We start from the raw sequence: 20,105 nt of genomic DNA, 5'->3' as shown, positions 1-20,105 counted from the left end.
GACAAGAAGAGGATAAATGTCAGGACAATGTCACCTGTGATTAGTTCAAATCTGCTTGCAATAATCTGTGTGTGTGTGTGTTCATGTGCACTGTTGCCTTAAGATGCAGCTCATTGTGGAGGTACAGTGCACAAGCAGAGTGCTATAATTTGTGTTGAGTTAACTAGGTCAGTGTGAGCAAATGGCAGACACCCTGAAGGATCTATACAGACAAAACAACTGTACATACACTGCATGTGTCCCAGTCATAACGCTTCAAGCTTTAGTTCTTCATGTACAAAGAGTGCACCCTTTTCATATACAGTGATTCTGTGAATTACATATGTTCTTTGTTTTATTTATTTCCTCTCTTATCATCACTATTCATGTTTTTGTATGGTGAAGGTATTGGCTTTGGTTTGACAATAAAAACAAAACCATAATGAAATGAAAGTCCCTTCTTAAAATGTATATTTAGAAATTGTTAATGTTTTATGTAGTGTTTATGAGATTAGTCATATTTACACTTCTTACATCCAAAGACATTTTTTTGACATTTACATTCACTTTTTTTTATTCCAGTGAGACTTTTAGGTACCTCTGTTTTGGGTAATTAAGATGCTTTCCAAAGAGCTCTAAATGCACACACACACACACACGCTGCTAAACACCCAAACACACCTTCACTGACCTGAGAGGATTCAAGTGGCGTGGTTCTGATCTGTCCCGTGGCAGTCGAGGCAGCAGTGTCGTGGGTCGCCCTGTGTTGGTCTCCATCTCTACAGGTACAGCTGCATGGTGCGACCTGCCAGGCCGTGATGGAGAGGAATGTGCTGTGGAGCCCAACACAGGCTCCAAAGAGCGCCTATCAGGGGTTTTGTAGGGTGCCATGCTCTCATTGCGCCAGTGAGGTCCTGGGCTTGTGGAGCGGGACGAGTGAGCGCTGGAGCTCTTACTGTGAGGACCCTGGCCACTCACTTTGGCCTGCTGATACCGGTGACCTGTTGAGGTCAAAAAAGGCATCAGACAGCTTTTTTTCATATTCACAAGAAAAAAAGATGAGAAACTTCAAAATCTTAAGTGTTTTTTAAACCTAATATTAATGTACAATGGTTATGGTAATACTGCTTGCTTATGAAAAGGCATTTTATGTGTAATATATTACCAAACGTTTGGAGCTAGTAAGTTTTTTGATTTAGAAATTAATAACCACAAAACACTAGAATAATAATAACCACAAAAACTAGAAACAAAAACTTGCATAACTTGTTTTTTTATTGTAACAATGTAGTAGTGTTGAAAAATTCCAAGAAGTCTCATAGTTCAGAAACAGGAAATGACACAAGTGGTGATCTCACCGAAAGCGGCGCAGCGACATGGATCATGTTTGTCGAGGTAATGCTCAAGTGTGTCCCAACCTCCACCCACTCGCACCATCACATGAGTCCGTAACACCTACACAGAGAATGATGTTAACACCTTTCCAACATACAATAACATGCACAACCAGAATAGAGGGCATATAATAACCCAAATTGTGTTACAAACGTTTTATACAGCTGATCAAATAATTTTAGAAAATCTAAAATTTATATTCAGGACTGTAGCCCTGAATACCAAACAGCCGGATAAAAGATCCAGCCTGAAGACTGATTATTCAGCGGTAGATAACAGAAGTTTTGCCAAATGGAAAAGTACAAAACAGAGTATGACGGAGTAAAAGATTGAGTCTCAGAGCTCTGAAACAAAAACATCACAGCGTACACTTTTAAGGTATGATATTATTTGTTGTTCAGTACAATGAAAGAATCAGTAGAGGTAAGATCTCCAAGGAACTGTATGCAAATCAAACTGATCAATTTATCAATTTATTTTGTCTATTTGTAAATGTGACACATGCAGAGCTGTGAAACAAGCTAACAAATTAGATTTTTCTGAAGAATAATTCAGCAATGCTTGCCTATGCAAAAGTCACTTCCACAAAGAGTATTCCATTGTGAGTGGTCACTAAAGTGATGCTAGTTTATGGCTAGGGAGTTATGGGTGATTTCTCACTGGCTCATGCCAAAGTAAGCCCACCCCGAAGGCTGATGATACATGGGGTAACTTTTTGAGCAATGTTGCTTGGGCACTTTCACATTGAGCATGGTAACAAATTTCTATCTGGATACTTTAGATCAGTTGTGGACCCTGTGTCTCACTCTTATCTTCAAACACCACTAATAATACAGGTGGAAAATCATGTCAGTCAGTTAAATATTTTTATCTCAACCCCCGCTATTTAACAGAGCTGCCCACCAGCACTTCCTCCATCCACCTCACTGCAGCCTCCATTCGCCTTCATTATCATGACAACACACTTTTACTGAGAGCTGGAGAGAGAACAAAAAGACATCACGCACTGACACACTCTTTTCATTCAACCCCCTCTCAGCTGGTATTCAGAGAGGGGAATAGAGAAGATTTAGCATCGAAAATACAGCTCTACTTTTGCTTCAAGCCCTGTCTCTTTAGCTCTTCTCTGATGAACAGAGAGAAATGTAGGATAAGAGACTGCTACTGATTCCTTTATCAAAAATGCTCAGTCAGGAAAATGCTATCTTTCACATGTACTCCGAACCTGTTGCAGCAAAGCTCTTTAAATTTCCATCATTGCTAAACTCCATCTGCTGAGCACATGGTAAGCAATAATCATATGGTGAGTATCTGTGTGCTGTTGCCATGAAAAGCGAGCACATCTGCTGGCTGGCACTATGCCCACCTTCACAAACTTACATAAGGTCTCCTTTTCAACCTTAAACTGAACTGCATCTAAGCCTGTAATTCTTCTGCACAGTTCTCTGCTTGTTTTGTATGTCTTTCCTACATAAGGATGACAGGAAGTAGCCATACACAATGGTTACCTGCCCCCTGAAGCGTATTAAAACTCTCCAATGAGGAATTTACCTATCATTGGTTAAATTCAATCTTGAAGTATCACCTAAACACAACGTTCCACAAGACAGCAGTCAGCCTACACCTCTGCTAATACAACACACCTAGCCAAACCACACTTACTAAAAGAAGGCAGCACAAAATCGGTAAGGAGCTTAACAATCTCAAGAGTGGAACAGAATGCAGGGGTCTCGAGGGTCAAGATGCATTTATCAAAGCTAAGTCTTGAACAAATTGACCAGTGTGATTGCAAAATGTATTGCATATGGGCTGTACCTTTTTATTCAGCTCCTAGAGCTTTTTTTTATATTGTTTTTTAATGGCTGCTAAAAATTCAACTTTGTCATCATAGGAATAAATATCATTTTCAAATATATCAAAATAAAAAAAACAGTTTATTTTAAAATCATAAAAATATTTCACAATATCACAGAACAGACTCTTTTTTTATAACAACCCCTCATTTTTACATGGTACAGTGCCTTTGAATTATTATCATTTGAGGGATTTTCTCTGCAAATATTGTTATGTGTTACTATTTTTAACAGCTCAAATATGTATTCAGATAAATATGACTGCAGCATAAATTTAGTAGTTGCACTAGGCCTTAATGTAACACTTGACTTTGATTGTACCTCTACGCTGGCCAATGGGAATGCTGCACTCTTTGGCAGCTTAACTCAGCTGCCCTTTAAAAAGCACTTGGGATTCAGCCCATGCATTGCTATGGAAACATGCTGAAACCATAATTATAATGAACAGTAAACAAAGCGAATGTTCTTTTGTGCCATGGTCTTCATCGACAGGGATTTTAGCAATTTTGTGAGGTTCTCTTTCAGTTTACCAACATCAAAATGAGCACTGAGCATCTAAACAAAGTGTCTGTCCAGAAGATGACAGATTACATTTTCTTTGCTTATCACCTTACTAGCTCCTTCACCTCATGCTGTGTCTTTTAGTGTTAATTTGTGCTGGGGAAGGACGATGGGTCTATGTATAATTATAGTCTCTGTAAATAAAAAGGTTCAATCTAGCAGCATCAGTTAAGTTGCACCCACGTCTTGCAAAAAAAGCATGCACACACACACACACACACACACACAAACACACACACACACACACACACACACACACACACAAACACACACACACACACACAGCCGATAGGAAAAAAACATCATATACAGGAAAAACTGAGCAAATCAAGACAGATGAAGACAGAGAAAGAGAGGGATATAAGGTTGCAGTGAATGCGGAGGAGAGTGAGGCTAAATCCAGTTTAATTGATTCAGCCCTGCTGCTCTGGACGAAGATACAATTTCATCGAAAATTTCCTCCAGCTGAGAGTGAAAATATGTTGACCCAACACCCTATTAAAAAGACACAGATGCATGCATAAAGTGCATGTAAATACCTATACACAAGCCCACACACACACGCACAGATATATCCAGAGAGCTCGGTAGAGGACAGGAAATGACATAAGTCTCCATTTCTGTCTGCAGGATGAATGGGGTGTAGGTGCCTGAATAGGTTAACCTGGCAACTGTGTAAACACCATTCAAACCTTGGGATCACTTATTTTGGAACTATAATTATTATAGTTTGGCCTCTATACGCAACTTGCATCACCAAATGAAATGGAAAAAATAACAATTGTTTTCACAGTGATTGGCACTGATTGAGTCAACTTATAGCTAATTTAGCACATTAAGCTCAGAGAAAGCATTTAACGCATTTTAAAGCATTCTTTTTATAGGAAAAAAGACAAACTACAGCTTTAAGTGATAAAGAAAGAAAGAAAAAGACATTGCCTATTGCTGCCTAATGTTTGACAGAATAGACAGGGGAATGAGTAACCGGTGAGTCAATTAAAGATGTACCCTGATGAAGATGAGTGCGCTGGAGTCTCCGACTTTGTACTTCCCTTCTGAGACTTTGGTCATGGGGAACTGTGATGGACACGAGCAATGGCCCAGAATCTCCCGAACCTACAAAACACAATACAAAATCTTATTAAACACTATGATACAATATGTAGACAATCATGGTTAAAAGTTTGCGATGCTGAATCAAACAAACATTTCATCACATAACAAATGGGCAACAAAGATGCCAATAGTATATTTGTATATTCAGTGATATTAGGAGGCCAAATACATAGTATGATGCTTGCAAAAGATAAACACAGGCCTGTATGAATAATAACTACTTTAACCAATATAGCTATCACACAAAAAAAGTATATAAAAAAGCAATTATCTATTATATCATCTATTATAAGGGGAAACGTATGTAAAAAAACATCATATTATCCAAGTATTTTTATTAACAATATAACTGTGTTTGATTAAACCAACAGAAAAAGGTTTACAATTAACACTGCATTAACAAAGGATTTTTGGCCATGGTACCATGGTCCTTGAAAAAAAAAACTTGTTGATACCTTATCTTCAAAACATATATTATTCTGGAACTAACATGGAATGTTGTATGCTACTATTCCTTATCATGTTAAAGATACCATACTTAGAAAATATTTTTACTGATTATACCTGTAAATTTAATCATAGAAAAAAAAATGGTCCAATGGATAAATTTAAATATTCTGAATTTGATGAAAGAAAGGGATCATGCTTCAAAAATGTCACTTAAAACTAAATTGAGTAATGATAGATATCGATTTACTATGGTAAGGAACTCTGTGGTAAAGAAATTATGAAAAGCTAAAACAGATTTTTTTTTCATTACTATGTTTGAAAAAGCAAGAGGCAATCCTGGAATCATTTGTGAATCATTAAAAAAAAAATTACAAGAAAACAAAATAAAGATAAGAAAATTCTAGAACTTAAAGTAAAAGGAAAATCAATAAACAATCAATCTGCGGTGGTAGAGATTTTTAAATCATCATTTTAGAATCATGGTAAAAACAATTACTCATTGTTTTCAGCCTGCATATACTAATGTCTGCCATTACAACAGTGGAGCCTGTTTTTAGAATAAAACCTGTTAGTGATTCTGATGTTATGTGAACAATAGATCTCTTAAATCATCTAGAGCAAAAGAATATGGTACGGATGTTCTTATGCTCAAAGAGTGGAAATCCCCCTTATATTGATAATTATATCCCAATTAGTATCTTACCCACTGTTTATAAGGTTATTAGCAGTTACTTGAGCAGTACTTCATTTTCATTGCATCCAATGAAGTTTGGTTTTAGAGCAAAATACTCAACAGAAACTACAAAATGCTTTTTATAGAAAATATTAAAACTTTTTTAGATAAAGGTGGTGTAGTTGGAGCAGTGTTCCTTGATTTAAAGAAAGCCTTTGACACTGTTAATCATATCCTTAAGTCTAAGTTATCTTGTTTTAATTTCTTATTACATAAATTTAACTGGATAAGAGTAATATCTATCAGATATTTCAGATGTCAGTGTGTTAGAGTACAAAATCACTAATCCAATGATTTAGGTACACCAACTGGTGTTCTGCAAGGATCTATCTTGGGTCCGTTGCTTTTTGATATATAAATATATATATATATATATATATATATATATATAAATATATATATATATATATATATATATATATATATATATATATATATATATATAAAATATATAATATAATGAGGTAATAGTCTAGCACAAGTTGCAAATGAACTCATGAATTCAATGGTTAATGTGTCAGCATGGCTAAGAGAAAATTCCTTACAAATAAATGTGTCCAAGACCGTGTGTATGTTTTTCTCTAAGAGTAGCAGTAGTATTAAAGAGCCGGATGTTTACGTGTCAGGGGTGAGGCTGCAGTTTGTGCCTCTATATAAATATCTGAGAATACTGACTGATTCTAACTTACATTTAAAGTTCAAGTTCAAAAGGTTTGTAAGCAGGTTAAATCTAATCTCTATAATTTTAAGATTACTATAGAGATTACATGTCATTAGAGGCAGCTAAGATGTATATGTAGTCATTGGTTATTCCTCACATTACGTACTGTTTAATCACCTGGCATCATGTGAGTTAAATGTCTCTTAAACCATTTGAGTCCTTGTACAAACGTACATTTAAAGTCTTCAATAAGAAAACGGTGCATTAACATAATTGTCTAAAACTGAAAAAAATTGAATTTGTTAAATGCTTGGTGTATAACATTATTTATGGTTTATCTTCTCGCCCTCTTGGTCAGTTAGTAAGTATTAGAACATCTGATTATCCTTCTGCAAGAGGTGCATTAAGAGGAGACTGTATCATACTGCTTAGACAAAGTAGCCTAATTTTAGTCAGTCTACTTTTTCTGTCAAAGCTGCACGAGAATGGAATTCTATTCTGACAACTATAAGAGATTTAGACACATATGCTTTATCTAGGATTCAAATGAAAAATGCATTAATTAGTACATAGATTTGTGGACATTTTAATTTTATATTTGCTAGTTTACCTATTATCCTATTAGTGATTGTATCTTGTTTGAATTGTCTTTATTTGATCCAATTGGTGTTGTCAAAAGACCCGGTACTTCGGTACCAAGTCAGTACTAAAAAAATGAAAATGTCTCGGTACCAGGTTTCTTTAAGTACAGAGTACCAGGTCAACCCGGTTCTTGACGCATACAGTGCTATGATTTCTACGAAGCAGAAAACGTGGACGGAATCTTAAAATCCAGTCATGAAAATGAAACTTACATTTAAATATGGACAGTCAAGTAATTTGTCAAAGTTGTCCTATTATTTTTTAATGCAAATACTATAATTTGTACTATGTTATTATAAAATTTTCTAGTATGTATTTTTTATTTAATTTTCTTTTAGGGAGACTTGTAACATCTTGTCCAGGGACTACGAATGTAAAATAGCCTTTCGCTAATTCTGGTAGATTTACAGGAATGTTTTAATAATGTACAATTTCCCTGTCAACCACATTTTTTTTTGTTTATATTTATGCACATATCTCTTCCATATAGGAGGTGTTAGAGGAGATGTATTCACAAACACTCATTCTTTAGTATTCAGCTGTTAACTGGCTCACTGCAGACTATAAAAAAAGACATTTGTGACCATGGACCACGAAATCAGTCTTAAGTGTCAATTTTTCGGAATTGAGATTTATACATCACATGAAAGCGGAATAAATAAGCTTTCCATTGATGTATGGTTTATTAGGATATGACAATATTTGGCCAAGATATAGCTATTGGAGAATCTGGAATCTGAGCATGCAAAAAAATTAAAAAATAAATACTGAGAAAATAGAAAAGTTGTCCAAATGAATTCTTAGTAATGCATATTACAAATTAAAAAATGTTGATATTTACGGTATGAAATTTACAAAACATCTTCATGGAACATTTTTACTTAATATCATAATGACTTTTGACATAAAAGAAAAACTGATGATTTTTACCCATACAATGTTTTTTTGGCTATTGCTAAAAATATACCCAGGCGACTTATACACACACAAAGACAAATGTTCCACTGAATGTCTAGCAGCACCTGAACAGAAGCAGTTTCCTGTGAGAAACACTGAGTCACATCCCTTACCTCGCTTCAACTGTACATAAGAGGTTGGGAGCCTCTATAAGCATTTGAAATGGATAGAAAATAACTCATATATGCATTTACGCATCATAGGATGGCCTGTTATTGACTGCTGAGGTGACTGACTCACCGAAAGAGCCCAACCTTTCCAATTCCCTAGGGAAAATAAAAAAGTCTCTCTTCCTTTCTTTATCCATCTCTCACTCACTTTCTCTAAAGCACAAACAGTGAAACAAAGAGCCATTCCCTGAAGTTGCGTCATATCATGATGAGATCTGGGACTTGCCCAATGATTAACTCAAAGGCACATGCGCATTAAACATAATTACTGAAGATAGTTATGTAACGGTATGGCAGCATGCGTGTTTTTTAATTTAGAGTGGTCAGCCTGTAAAAGTGCACTACTGGGTGGGGTGATCATGCACTGGTGCAGGCTCATTCTCTCTAGATCATTCTGATGTTGTTCTTTTCTGTTTGCGGTCTTTGAAAAGTCTCTCCTAAATGAGTGTGGCACCATGACAACAAACAGGGCAAAAGTCCAGAAGATCAATCAAGATCAGACGAGAGAGCAACAATGTTGAGAGTTGAAAATCGTACAGCAAGGTAAAATGTTGTCTCCAACACACATTTTGACAAACTTCAGCCATTTCAAAAAGGATGAAAAAGACACTTATTCCGTTAAAAAAAGTAATAATTAACACAAATAAAACTCGAATGTGTGTGGGTGTGGATCTTATAAAGATTGTCTGTCTGTGTTGTATGGCAGGCCAAAATAAAAAGATATTATATATACATACATATATATATATATATATATATACATACATATATATATATATAAAAACTTGTGCTTAAAATGTATTTGTTTTTTAATGCAACAATATTTTATTTATTATTTACATTAAGTAATGCAAATTTATATAGTATGTATATTTTTACATACTTCAAATGTTATTTGCCAGATTCACCTGCATACAGTCTAAAATGCTATTTCTTCAGTGTTACAAGTGTGGGAAAGTTAGACTGACTGTACACTTTGCTATTCCATTGGACTGCTTGTGCCAACACATGGGAAACTCATCCTTATTTCCTACACAGACAAATTCAGTTGTGTTTCCACAGATGAGAGACAGGAGCCAGCAGACTACTGGCATGATGGAGATGATGTATTGCCACACACACAGTGAGTGAGACTTGATTGACCGTAGTTGAACTTGGAGGCTCTAGAATTGCACATGAATAATTTTAATTTTCCACATCATTGGACTGTTTGGAAGATTAGAGGGTTAAAACTGGAATATTCTATAATTAGACCCATCGTCATGACTATTAAGTTAGCATGTGTTTGACAATTACCACAGAACCAGAATGAGCTGTAATACATTCTCACTCTCTCTGCCGTTCTCTCTAAAGTAATCAGGGGCTCTCTTGCTGTGTTTTGCCTCTCTCTCTCATGCTTCACTCTCTTTCTCTAGACATCTGTTCTGGAAAGTCTGCAAGCAGTGACCACCTTAAAGATTTTTCTGGCAACTGTTAGGTCAAAGCTATTTTCCCCCTCTCGAGATCTTTATGATTTTTTTCCATTACATCATATCTATACCACAAACAAATGACGTGACAAAACCAAAATGCTTCCATTAAAGTCATCAACACTGCGCACAAGTTTTCTAACTCGTTTAAAATGTGTTGAGTGTTTAGCCAATCTTAACAGAGACATTTACATATCAAAATCTTAAAGCTTTTTAGCAGCAAAAACAGCCTAAAATCTTACACAAGCAAACTCATGTTGTACCTTTACAAAGCAGTTTTGCTGAGTGGAAATGTGGCTCTGTGCAGAAAATAAATGGGTTACTACTATGCTGAGTGTTTCTTTTAGCAACATTTTTAAATAGCTGTCAGACACTAAGAATTACTAGAAACTTAAACTTATAAATGGGCTTCGATTAAATGCTACAGAAGTATACAATATGGACCTTTAATGCTAATTGCACAATATAAAGTCTTCATCCATCAAACTGAAGGCGAATCAAGATTTAATGGAGCTCTGCCATTCAGTGCAGCTGAACCGAAGCAGACAGACTCCCTGTAACGTTCTTACAGTATTTCTGTGCTGATTTTAGCTGAGGAACCACCCTTACCAAATGTGAGACATGGAGATGTTGTTTAAATGTCTCACCAGCTATGCCTACTGTCTAAAGCATATACTGTATGCAAACAGAGCAGACAATGAGATGTATCTGTGATACGATCAACTCAGAGACTGGGAGAATGCTGGTTCTGCATTGCTCTGGAAACAGCGATAAGAGACAAGAGAAGGATGCACCGAATGTCAGACAAACATCTTTCCAAATTCGTAATAAGAATCATTTATAAATCTGCATGCTGCTGTCAACAAAAAGAAGCACTGAGATCTTCCTGCGGGGTTCTGCCAAAATAAAAGCTGAGAAAAAGCAACAACTCCGTCAACATTCATAAATGCTAGTATTGTAATTTTACTGTTGTTATGTAAAATAAAATTAAAAAAGTAGGACGATAATAATGATAATTACCCTACAACAGCTCTATTAATTAGTATAATGTCTTCTAGAATGTAAAAAAAAAATCACTGTTAAGTAAATATTTTTAAATTGTTGTTTTTTAATTGATTTTTTTACTTGAAAAGCAGGACAAAACCGTAAAAAGCACATTTTGGCTATTTCATTTATGCAATGGTGAAGAAAAAAATAAGGGCAAACTAGGCCTACATGTGGGGGGTGCGAAAAACTGTGTTCGGTATTCGGCCTTCAGCACAGTGTTTCATTTTGTTCAACTCCGGCCAAGAATGTTCATTTCGGTGCATCCCTAGACAAGAGTCATATGACTGCAGTTATCAGACCTCTCTCTGTGTTATGGATGCAGGCATCTCATGGGAAAAAATACTGGCAGACAGAAAGAGTTGAACACCTGACGGAGGGGAAGGAGTGAGACGGCAGGAGAGGAGACACCAGCTGGGAGTGAATAAATATGATAAGGAACAGGGCTCACAAAGCTGACACATTAACTTAAGTGACAAATTAAATTAACACTGTTAACATATTTATCTAATCTGACATTAAACCTGGTTCATACTGTTCAATGTGTTTTCTAAAAGAAACAATAGTTCTAAAACTGGTTTTGAATCAGTGATTCATGGATTGAATCGATTCATTGTCAACTGAAACTAAAAAAAAGCTACATAAAAGAAATAATTTGATTCTGCACTACAGTCGTTAAAAGCAAAAAGGATATTCTAAATGTTAAAACATTCTGAAATTTCTATTTCAAATTTCATGTTTTTCAACGCAACTTTTCACTTATTTTTGTGCTGATTTTATAATTTATAATAGATTGGAAATCTGAATTTTTTTTTAACAGTGTCAGACATTTTTTATTTTCCACCCCACTTATTTAAATGTAACTTATTATGTTATGATGTATTATGTAGATGAAACTATGGCTAACCCTACATTTTTTGACTTTGAATGAGGTAATTGAGTTATTAATGTTGGGACCAAGTGATTTGTTTGACTCCTGTGATTTGGACCTCTGAGATCTAACTTCACTTGTGCTAAAAACCTAGGCTTTTGCTTTGACTAAAGACTCAAGTTTGATAAACAAATTAATGCTGTGGTTAAATCATGCTTTTTTCATTTACAACGCCTTGCAAAATTTAAACCTCTACTGTCTCTGAGGAGCTTTGAAACAGTAATTTATACCTTTATTTCATCATGCCCAGATTACTGTAATTAACTTTTTATTAATGATTTAGCTCTCTGACATGCTACGTCCTTACAAGCCATCGAGATCACTTAGGTCCAGGGATCCTGGATTGCTCACTATACTTGCAATAGCAGGCCCTAAACTTCTGAAAACCTACCATCATCTATTATAACTGCAACATCTCTTTTTGTTTTTAAATTTAAGCTTAAAACTTATTTACTTACTGTGGCTTTTAGCACTGAAGTTTTTGTCTTCTCTTTCGATTATACTGCCCAATACAGCACTCTGGTCAACCTTGGGTTGTTTTTAAATGTGCTTTCTAATTGGGACAAGCCTAATAAATAAGTTCTGAATGAACACTAAAAGAAAGGGTGTTGTTTTTAAGGAATTGCAACATGAACTCTACTTGTGGTTTCAGATTTCATCTTTGTTGTGATTTCATCTTTTGTTTCCAACAGCAGATCATCCCGGGTGCTGACATCTGTGCTAATTTTTTGCCTGAGCATATGTCTGGAGGGAAAACTCTGTTTATCACCCTGCTTCCTTTACCAGCAACACAGCAGCACTAAGGGACTGTGAGAGCCAGCATCAAAGATACAGCGCCGGCGGCGGTCAGCCTGGAGATAGAGACCGGGAAATGGAGCATCTGAGAGATAGTGAGCTGTATCTGGGTCTCTGATAACTGCAGGCTATCTGATACACATACAAACACTCACACATGCTTTGACAGAGGTGACATGGCATGCAGAAGGTCCGATGGGTAAGAAGTGAGTGTCTCTTCCGGGTTCAGATATAAAAAGGCCATGGGTGTGGATTGTTTTGGAATAGCTGATTCGTTTCTCAGTAATTGCATGACTAAGTATCTCAGAAGAGATCCATGAAAACAGACAGACTCTCAAATGGTGAAAAATAGTGGTAGACGTGTTCAGACTTAAAAATGCTGCCAGATTAAAAGATCTTTTTTTATAAAACAGTGATGACTGATACCAATACATTTTGGCGAAATATCCATGTGTCCCATGGCAAATTGTCATTAAGGGCAGTCATTGAGAGTTTCTCAAAATGTCTTAGATCACATTGTACTGAATAATAATCATATTTAAACAGTATAGTACTGTTGGAGCACAGAAAAAAAAGAAAATCCTTTTCAGAAAAAAGATTGTTGTTTCAGTTGGACAAGTATAAAATATCTGTTTGCTGAGAGGTTTATATCTGATTCCATCAGGAGATAGATACTGGGTGGGTTCCAGCCTAAAAACAATCATGGCTTGTATTTAACACACTGCTTCAGCGGGTATCTGGCACAGCAGAAACATCTCCAATGGGGGTGAATTAAGCTCAACTGAGCTGTATCAGCTGAAACCAACCTAAGATCAACATCACACACACATAACAAAACAACGAAAAAAGATCATTCCATTCAACGTCATTCCATAATCTGGGTCACTTACAGCTCGAAAACATTCTAGACAACCAAAAGAAGAGACTTCATTTCACTTAAAGGCATGGTTTACACAAAAAGAAAATTCTAAAAGAAAATTCAATGGGGTCCAATGGAACCCCATTGATTTCATTTTTGTATGCATAAAATGGAAACAATAAGACATATTTCAAAATATATATTTTGTTACTGAAGAAAGATCATACAGTCAGTCATACAGGTTTGGAAGGACTACAGAAAAAAAAGAAGGATTTTTAACTACAGAAAAAAAAGAAGGATTTTTAACAAGGACAAGCGAGCAGTGATCTGTGATTGGGTGATTGTATCACAAAAGAATAACATCTACAGAGAGAGGGGAAAGCATGTGGGAATGCGCACATAGCCAACATTCTCACAGATCTGTCATCTCTTATCTAATTTGTCATCCTTAAGGACCACCGCTCTACCATCAAAAATCACAACACCAATGAAATTTCCACACACACACACATGAACAGAGAGACCTAACCAGACAAACCAGCTGCTTCGAATAACTGGGCAATAGGGCTTAAGATAAACTTAAGATAAATGAAAAGACTAAGTTACCATGACAGGACTGTTTCCTTTTAGTCAAGTAAGCCATTTTGTAAACTGGTGAAATCTGAAGGTTAGTCTCCAGTGCACTATAAAGGCTTGTTGTGGCTTGTGCCCAAGGAAATAAATGCTAAAATAGTGTCCTGTCAGGAGAACTGAAGACTGAAAGCTCTCCTCACAGGTTTCAGCATAAGACTATCACACGCTTGTCTTTTGTTTGAGGCCTTATTATGATAAAACTGACGCTTAGGGAGATAAACTGAGCTATAACTTTATATAAGTACTGGATACATCAGGTGACCTTCTGGTACATAAATGTTATAAAAATTCACATGACCTAAACTGTACCTGGCATAAAATCTCTCCAGCTGCAGTATATAACTTTTGACACGGTCTTCCTCTCTCTTTTGTCCCACAATCTACTGCACAGATTATGTAATATATTTTCATATCTCAGCCATAATAAAATTGGGTCATGGAAAAACCATATCTGGCCATGAGGGACAAAAACATATAGAGGTCATTGAGTTATTTAAATCTTTAACTCAAATGTAGTGTCAATTGCAGTGGAAAATCAGTGGCTGTTTTATTAATTCAGCGTGTGAGTAAACAACAAGAACAAATGGACAAAAGAGACTTTAACATTTTGCATCAAATTCAAGACTAAATTATTCAAGCAATGTTATTCACATTAATAACTATTAATAATTATAACTCTTTATTCTCTAAGAAAAAAAAAATCTAATTTCGGTTTATATTTATTTATATGGGAAATAATATATCTTGAAACAAAAGGTACCAAAATGAAGTATAACAAAAAAAAAAAATGACACCACTGTTGATGACTTCCCTTCAGTTCCAAAGACATTTTTAAAGTAATTTCTAAATTTTAAGCATTTCTATCACTTTGACAGGCATTTTACACATCACGGCCCTTTTTTCACTAATGCGTGTAAAACAGTGTTTTAAAATAAAAACGATCCTTATTTACACTTGCGTTTTCACTGTATTTCAGAAACATTCTCCATCTTCACTGCACAACTGAAAACACATGTCACATGACCATTCTTGCAGGTACAACATTGAGCATGATGATACTGTTTACACTGTCATCAAGGATACATTGAGCACATGTGGGCAGCCATTGTTTTCAAAAGTCTCAGTTTTGGTCTGTTTACACTGAAACGCAACCCCGGAGTTTCGTGTTTTCGAAAGTCTCAGTTTACAAGAGTCAAAAACACTGGGGAAGTGTAAATGACAAGTGTAACTGTAGCAATAGTTGTAAAATGAAAATGCAAATGTGTGTGTGTGTGGTGTGTGCTTATAATATATATATATATATATATATATATATATATATATATATATATATATATAGTTAAAATGTATACAAAATAATGTATGCATTAGCATAGTATTTGTTTAGAACACAGCAGTTCGTATCACCATACTTGCAGGTAATTCAAATGCATAATGTCATAGGAACGGCATTCATGTGATTCCATCAGCCACCAACAGAGCTTTATTTTTCAGTTGAAACGAGGGTAACACTCATTTTACATACAGCACAAAGAAAAATTGCATTAATATGACAGTGGTCAAATGCATAAAGCAAAGCATAATTTGAGATCACTAGTTTAAAGTTTAGAGCATTCAATTCACACGGCCGACTGTCACACAGTGATCATACAGGATAGAAATGCACACTTCATAAGTTTGCAAGGTTTGTGAAATTAAATATTTATAAGTCATTCAAAGATTTGTTTAAAGGAAATAAATGCATATTTACTTAATGCTGACGGCAAACAAGAAAGTATAATGTTTGCACTTCTATTACTAATAATATAAAAGCTATCGTTAAAATACTTTTTGTATAGATTTTAATACCTTTGTTTAACCGTTCTATCTGATTATTAGACAGACTTCTATCCGTATTAGACAGAATTACTAACAATAACAACTGTGAACTCAGGGGCAGATGGTTTTTAGCATCATCAAAATAAAAGGCCGGTGCACCGTCAAAATGAAATACATTGGCCGAGCAGAAAAACGTATCGTCCAATGCAGGTATATGAAAACTGGCAAATATATCAGTTGACCACTAGTGCACACAAACAAAAGCTGAGCATAGACAGGTGCTGTATGAAATGGCATATACGGCCCACTCCGCTAGTTCTGTTAATAGATGAGTACTGCAGCCCACCACAGAAAGATACATGACCTATGGCAGCCAAAATATAAAATTACCAAGACCATAAAAAGAGAAAAGACTAAAGATAAGTTCATATGGGAAATACTTCCATGTAGGAGGGAGAGAAAGAGTTAGTGAGAGACTTTCTCTCGTAGCAAAGCCTCAGCTTGTGTGATTCTGACCCAGCACAAACTGCCATGACCTACTTTTCCATGTCTCTCCCTCTCTCTCTCGCTCTCTCTGGTGTAAAATCCATTAAAGGCAGGTCTAGCAGTCTGTACAGTACAGGCACTTCTGGCTAACTGTCTCCTGTTCTTTTTTGAATACATGTAGTGAAGCATAAGGCAGGGTTATTGCCGTAAACGCAAACTAATTCACAGGGTGAAGCTTGGTTTGATAGTGAAAGTTAGAAGGCTTGAGCGGGCTTTATTTTGCTAAAGCTAATTTCTAACAAATAATATGATAGCCAAAGAACACAATTGATGCAAGTACACGAAAAGCTAAAAACAGTGGTTAAAACGCTTCCTGAAATAAAACACAAAAATAGCTGTAATAGCCATCAAACCCTCTTCACATGCTGGAATAACCTGACCTGTGCGGGAGTAAGGTTACTGATAAGAGATGGAACCGCAATGACTGGTAGAAAATAGCAGAGGACTCTTCATTCTCTTACAAATGTACTTTTTGTGCAATGTGCAGCAATGACTGTGGTTCCTATTTAAATGCAGATTGTCCTTCCTTCCCTGTCAGTTGCTATATTTATTATAGTTCGCTAAATATAATTTTCTCAAAAGGAGACTAAGCCGAGACTATACACAGAAAGAAGAAATTAACACTTTTATTCAGCAAAGATGGATTAATGCTTTTATTTCACACGGTCTATTCATCCTGAAAAAGTGTGTACAAAGATTTTAAGAAAATGTAAAAAAAATTGAAACTAGACTGTGAAATGAATCTGAAAAGAGTTTGTAAAGAAAGCTAATTTGAAAAAAGCACAATGATAACAACCTTGCCATTTGGCTCTTTCCGCTGCTCTCTTTATTTTCCATCCATCTTGTTCTGGTTATTCTGTCCTCAGCTCACCTCTGTTCAGTTCTCTCTCTGCTCCTATTTCTTCTTTTCTTTCGCTCTCACCCCCACACATCTTTCATTTACTCTCTCTATTGAACTCTGCATTTTTCAATTTTTTTTCAATCTTTTGCTGCAAAGCTTTCTGTTTTCCCTCGAGCCCACCTCTCTTTGATTTCAGCCTCCCTCTCGCTATCACTGTCCTTCGATTCACCTCTACCTCCCTCTCCCTGTCCTCATGTTCCCTTCAGCCTTTAGGGGATTGCAGTTACCTCCATAAATCTCTCAATTTTGACCCATGAGCTCAACAAGCGTGAGACAGCATACGTGTGGTTAAAACCCTGAGAGCAGCTCCAGCAGGATTATATTTTTACATTTTCTGCAAAACACCACTGTAGTGCTTGCAATACTAGGGTATTGCTGGTTGCTAAGATGATCTGAGTGGTTGCTAGGTGGTTTCCTCGGTGGTTGCTTAGTGGTACAAGTCAAAAGAGCCCACAAACATGTCATATTCTTATATTCTGGTTCTTAGACATGGCCCAGGTCGCTCCTTTAAAGTAACTCAATGGGGAAATTTCCCTGTTTTACTGACCACTAGGCTACAGCCAATCTTTCAGCAATGTAACAGCACACTTCTCAACAAACCACATGATTTGAGCTATTATTCATGTCTGGATCTATAATGAGAAGGGCAACATTACTGCACTGCACCCTCAAGCAGTGTGTTCTCTCTCTTTCCTTTTCTCTTTAGCTCTGGGCAGGGGCTGTGTGTATGTGTACTGTACACATGCACATGCGTGTCTGAGGAACAAAGAGAGAGAGAAAGAGAGAATATTGGGGCTGTGCATTATTGACAAAACCATGAAGCAGAAGTCGAGGCCTCGGGGTGTAGGAGAGAGAGAGGGGGAGAAAGGAAGAGAACAGAGAGCCCGTTATTAGATATAACGGCACTGATGACTTAGAAATTGTAGAGGATCCTTCTGGTCATGTGCCTTGATGTCATTTTTTCGGTAAAACAACAGCAACATTTTGATTGAACTGAATAATTTCTACAGGAAAACAATTATTAAAAATAAATAAAATACCATACTTTTTCATTATTTGTATATTTGTCCATTTATTTTGGTCAAATAAATGCAGTGGTGAGCAGCAGAGACTTGTTAAAATAAAAATCCTACGAGCCCCAAACTTTTGAACAGTAGTGTGTATGTTATATTGCATTTCCATTTAAAGCATTCTGAGCAGCCAAGAGTATGTGCAACTACATGATTAGTGATGTAATGCATAGTGAGACAGTGTGTCAAAAACAGACATTACACAAACAAATCACAAATGAGCTGAGATAACCGACTGAGCAAAACTCTCTCTCTCTCTCTCATCTTTCTATTGGGTTCTACAGCATTAAAGTTGCTATTCAAATAATTTTTTTGCAACCAGACATTTTTGCAGAAATAGACTGTACTAAATAACATTACACAGGGGGAAGAAGCTGCTCTGTCTCCCCCCATGCAGTCCAACGGTGGAAAATCCCAGCCAAACCTACCAGAGAGGAGTAAGGCGGAATTAGAGCGAGAGGTGCAGACAGAGGAGTATTTGTGTACATCAGTGTTTCTGTAACTAAGAAAATCAAGAGGAACTATAGCGGTGTAATTCAAATACACTCATCTCAGGGACACTTCTGCTTTTCCTCATGCTGCGTGAATGTTATTTCAGAATATTTAACCCTCTTGTGATGAAGGATATGTGTGTGTGTCTGTCTGAGTATGTGTGAGGAGCTAATAGAAGGTGAGGATCAAAACTATCCTTTCATATTCCACAGGGATGAATAGGATTACCAATACTAAATCCAACCACATCCGCAAAAGTCTTCTATCCTGTCTCCATAGAAATCTCTTTAAGAAATACAAGATCAAAGCAGAACAATCCACATGGTCATTGTTTTACTTCACAATCATGAATCTTTCATTTGTACAGTGACTTTGATGTTTGTGTGTATTAGTATTAAAATCTAAAGTAACCAAGTGACCAAGCTAAAATCCTCAAACTAAATCCAAAAGATACAAATGAGGAGACTGGATTACACCACGCATTTATAATTCCCATGGACAGCACTCACAAAAACTAGATTTGTATATCTGTGAAAAAATAACTTCATCAAGGCAAAATAGATTATGAATTATAGACCGTAATGTGAGTTGCCAATGTCAGACAGATTCGGTTATATTAAATAATAGTATTAAAAGAATAGTTCACCCAAAATTTAAATGGACTCACTTGCTAAAGATTACATTTAACAAAAGTGTAATTAAATATTTACTTGAAGTAAGTCTTGCATGACATCAAATCGCAATCCAAATGTAAAAACTAGTGAAAAGGAGCATGCACTATTAAATATCAAATACTGCCTGTGATAAATTTCCAATATGGACTTATACATAAATAAGTTACATCATCAGCTAATTCAAACACTACTGATATAAGCAGCATCCTTATGTGTTATTGTGTAAATCAAGAAAGCGCGAAAGCAAATCTCATGATGAAAAGCAAAAAAAAAAAAAAGAAAAAAAGAAACACAAAGAACGTCCACATTATATATATTAGAGGAAGTCTGAATGTATTTGTGTGGAAGTGTACTTT

The 20,105-nt window shown here is 36.0% G+C and overlaps 1 protein-coding gene across 1 annotated transcript in view; it reads right to left on the bottom strand.

The window, feature by feature from the left end:
• The window catches only part of LOC113091337 (GAS2-like protein 1), a 29,814-nt gene that overhangs the window by 5,882 nt on the left and 3,827 nt on the right, over positions 1-20,105 (bottom strand). Inside the window, exons 2-4 of the mRNA XM_026256786.1 lie at positions 4,797-4,904; positions 1,338-1,434; positions 671-980 (exon numbers count right to left, since the gene is read on the bottom strand). Of these exons, the coding sequence (XP_026112571.1) occupies positions 671-980; positions 1,338-1,434; positions 4,797-4,904 (515 nt within the window). The remainder of the gene's footprint in view (positions 1-670; positions 981-1,337; positions 1,435-4,796; positions 4,905-20,105) is intronic.

Source organism: Carassius auratus, unplaced genomic scaffold, assembly GCF_003368295.1.
Source record: "Carassius auratus strain Wakin unplaced genomic scaffold, ASM336829v1 scaf_tig00214183_4049273_7079891, whole genome shotgun sequence".
Classification (NCBI taxonomy): Eukaryota; Metazoa; Chordata; class Actinopteri; order Cypriniformes; family Cyprinidae; genus Carassius; species Carassius auratus.
Note: the sequence above shows the minus strand (reverse complement) of the source record. Positions and strands in the feature narration are given on the sequence as shown.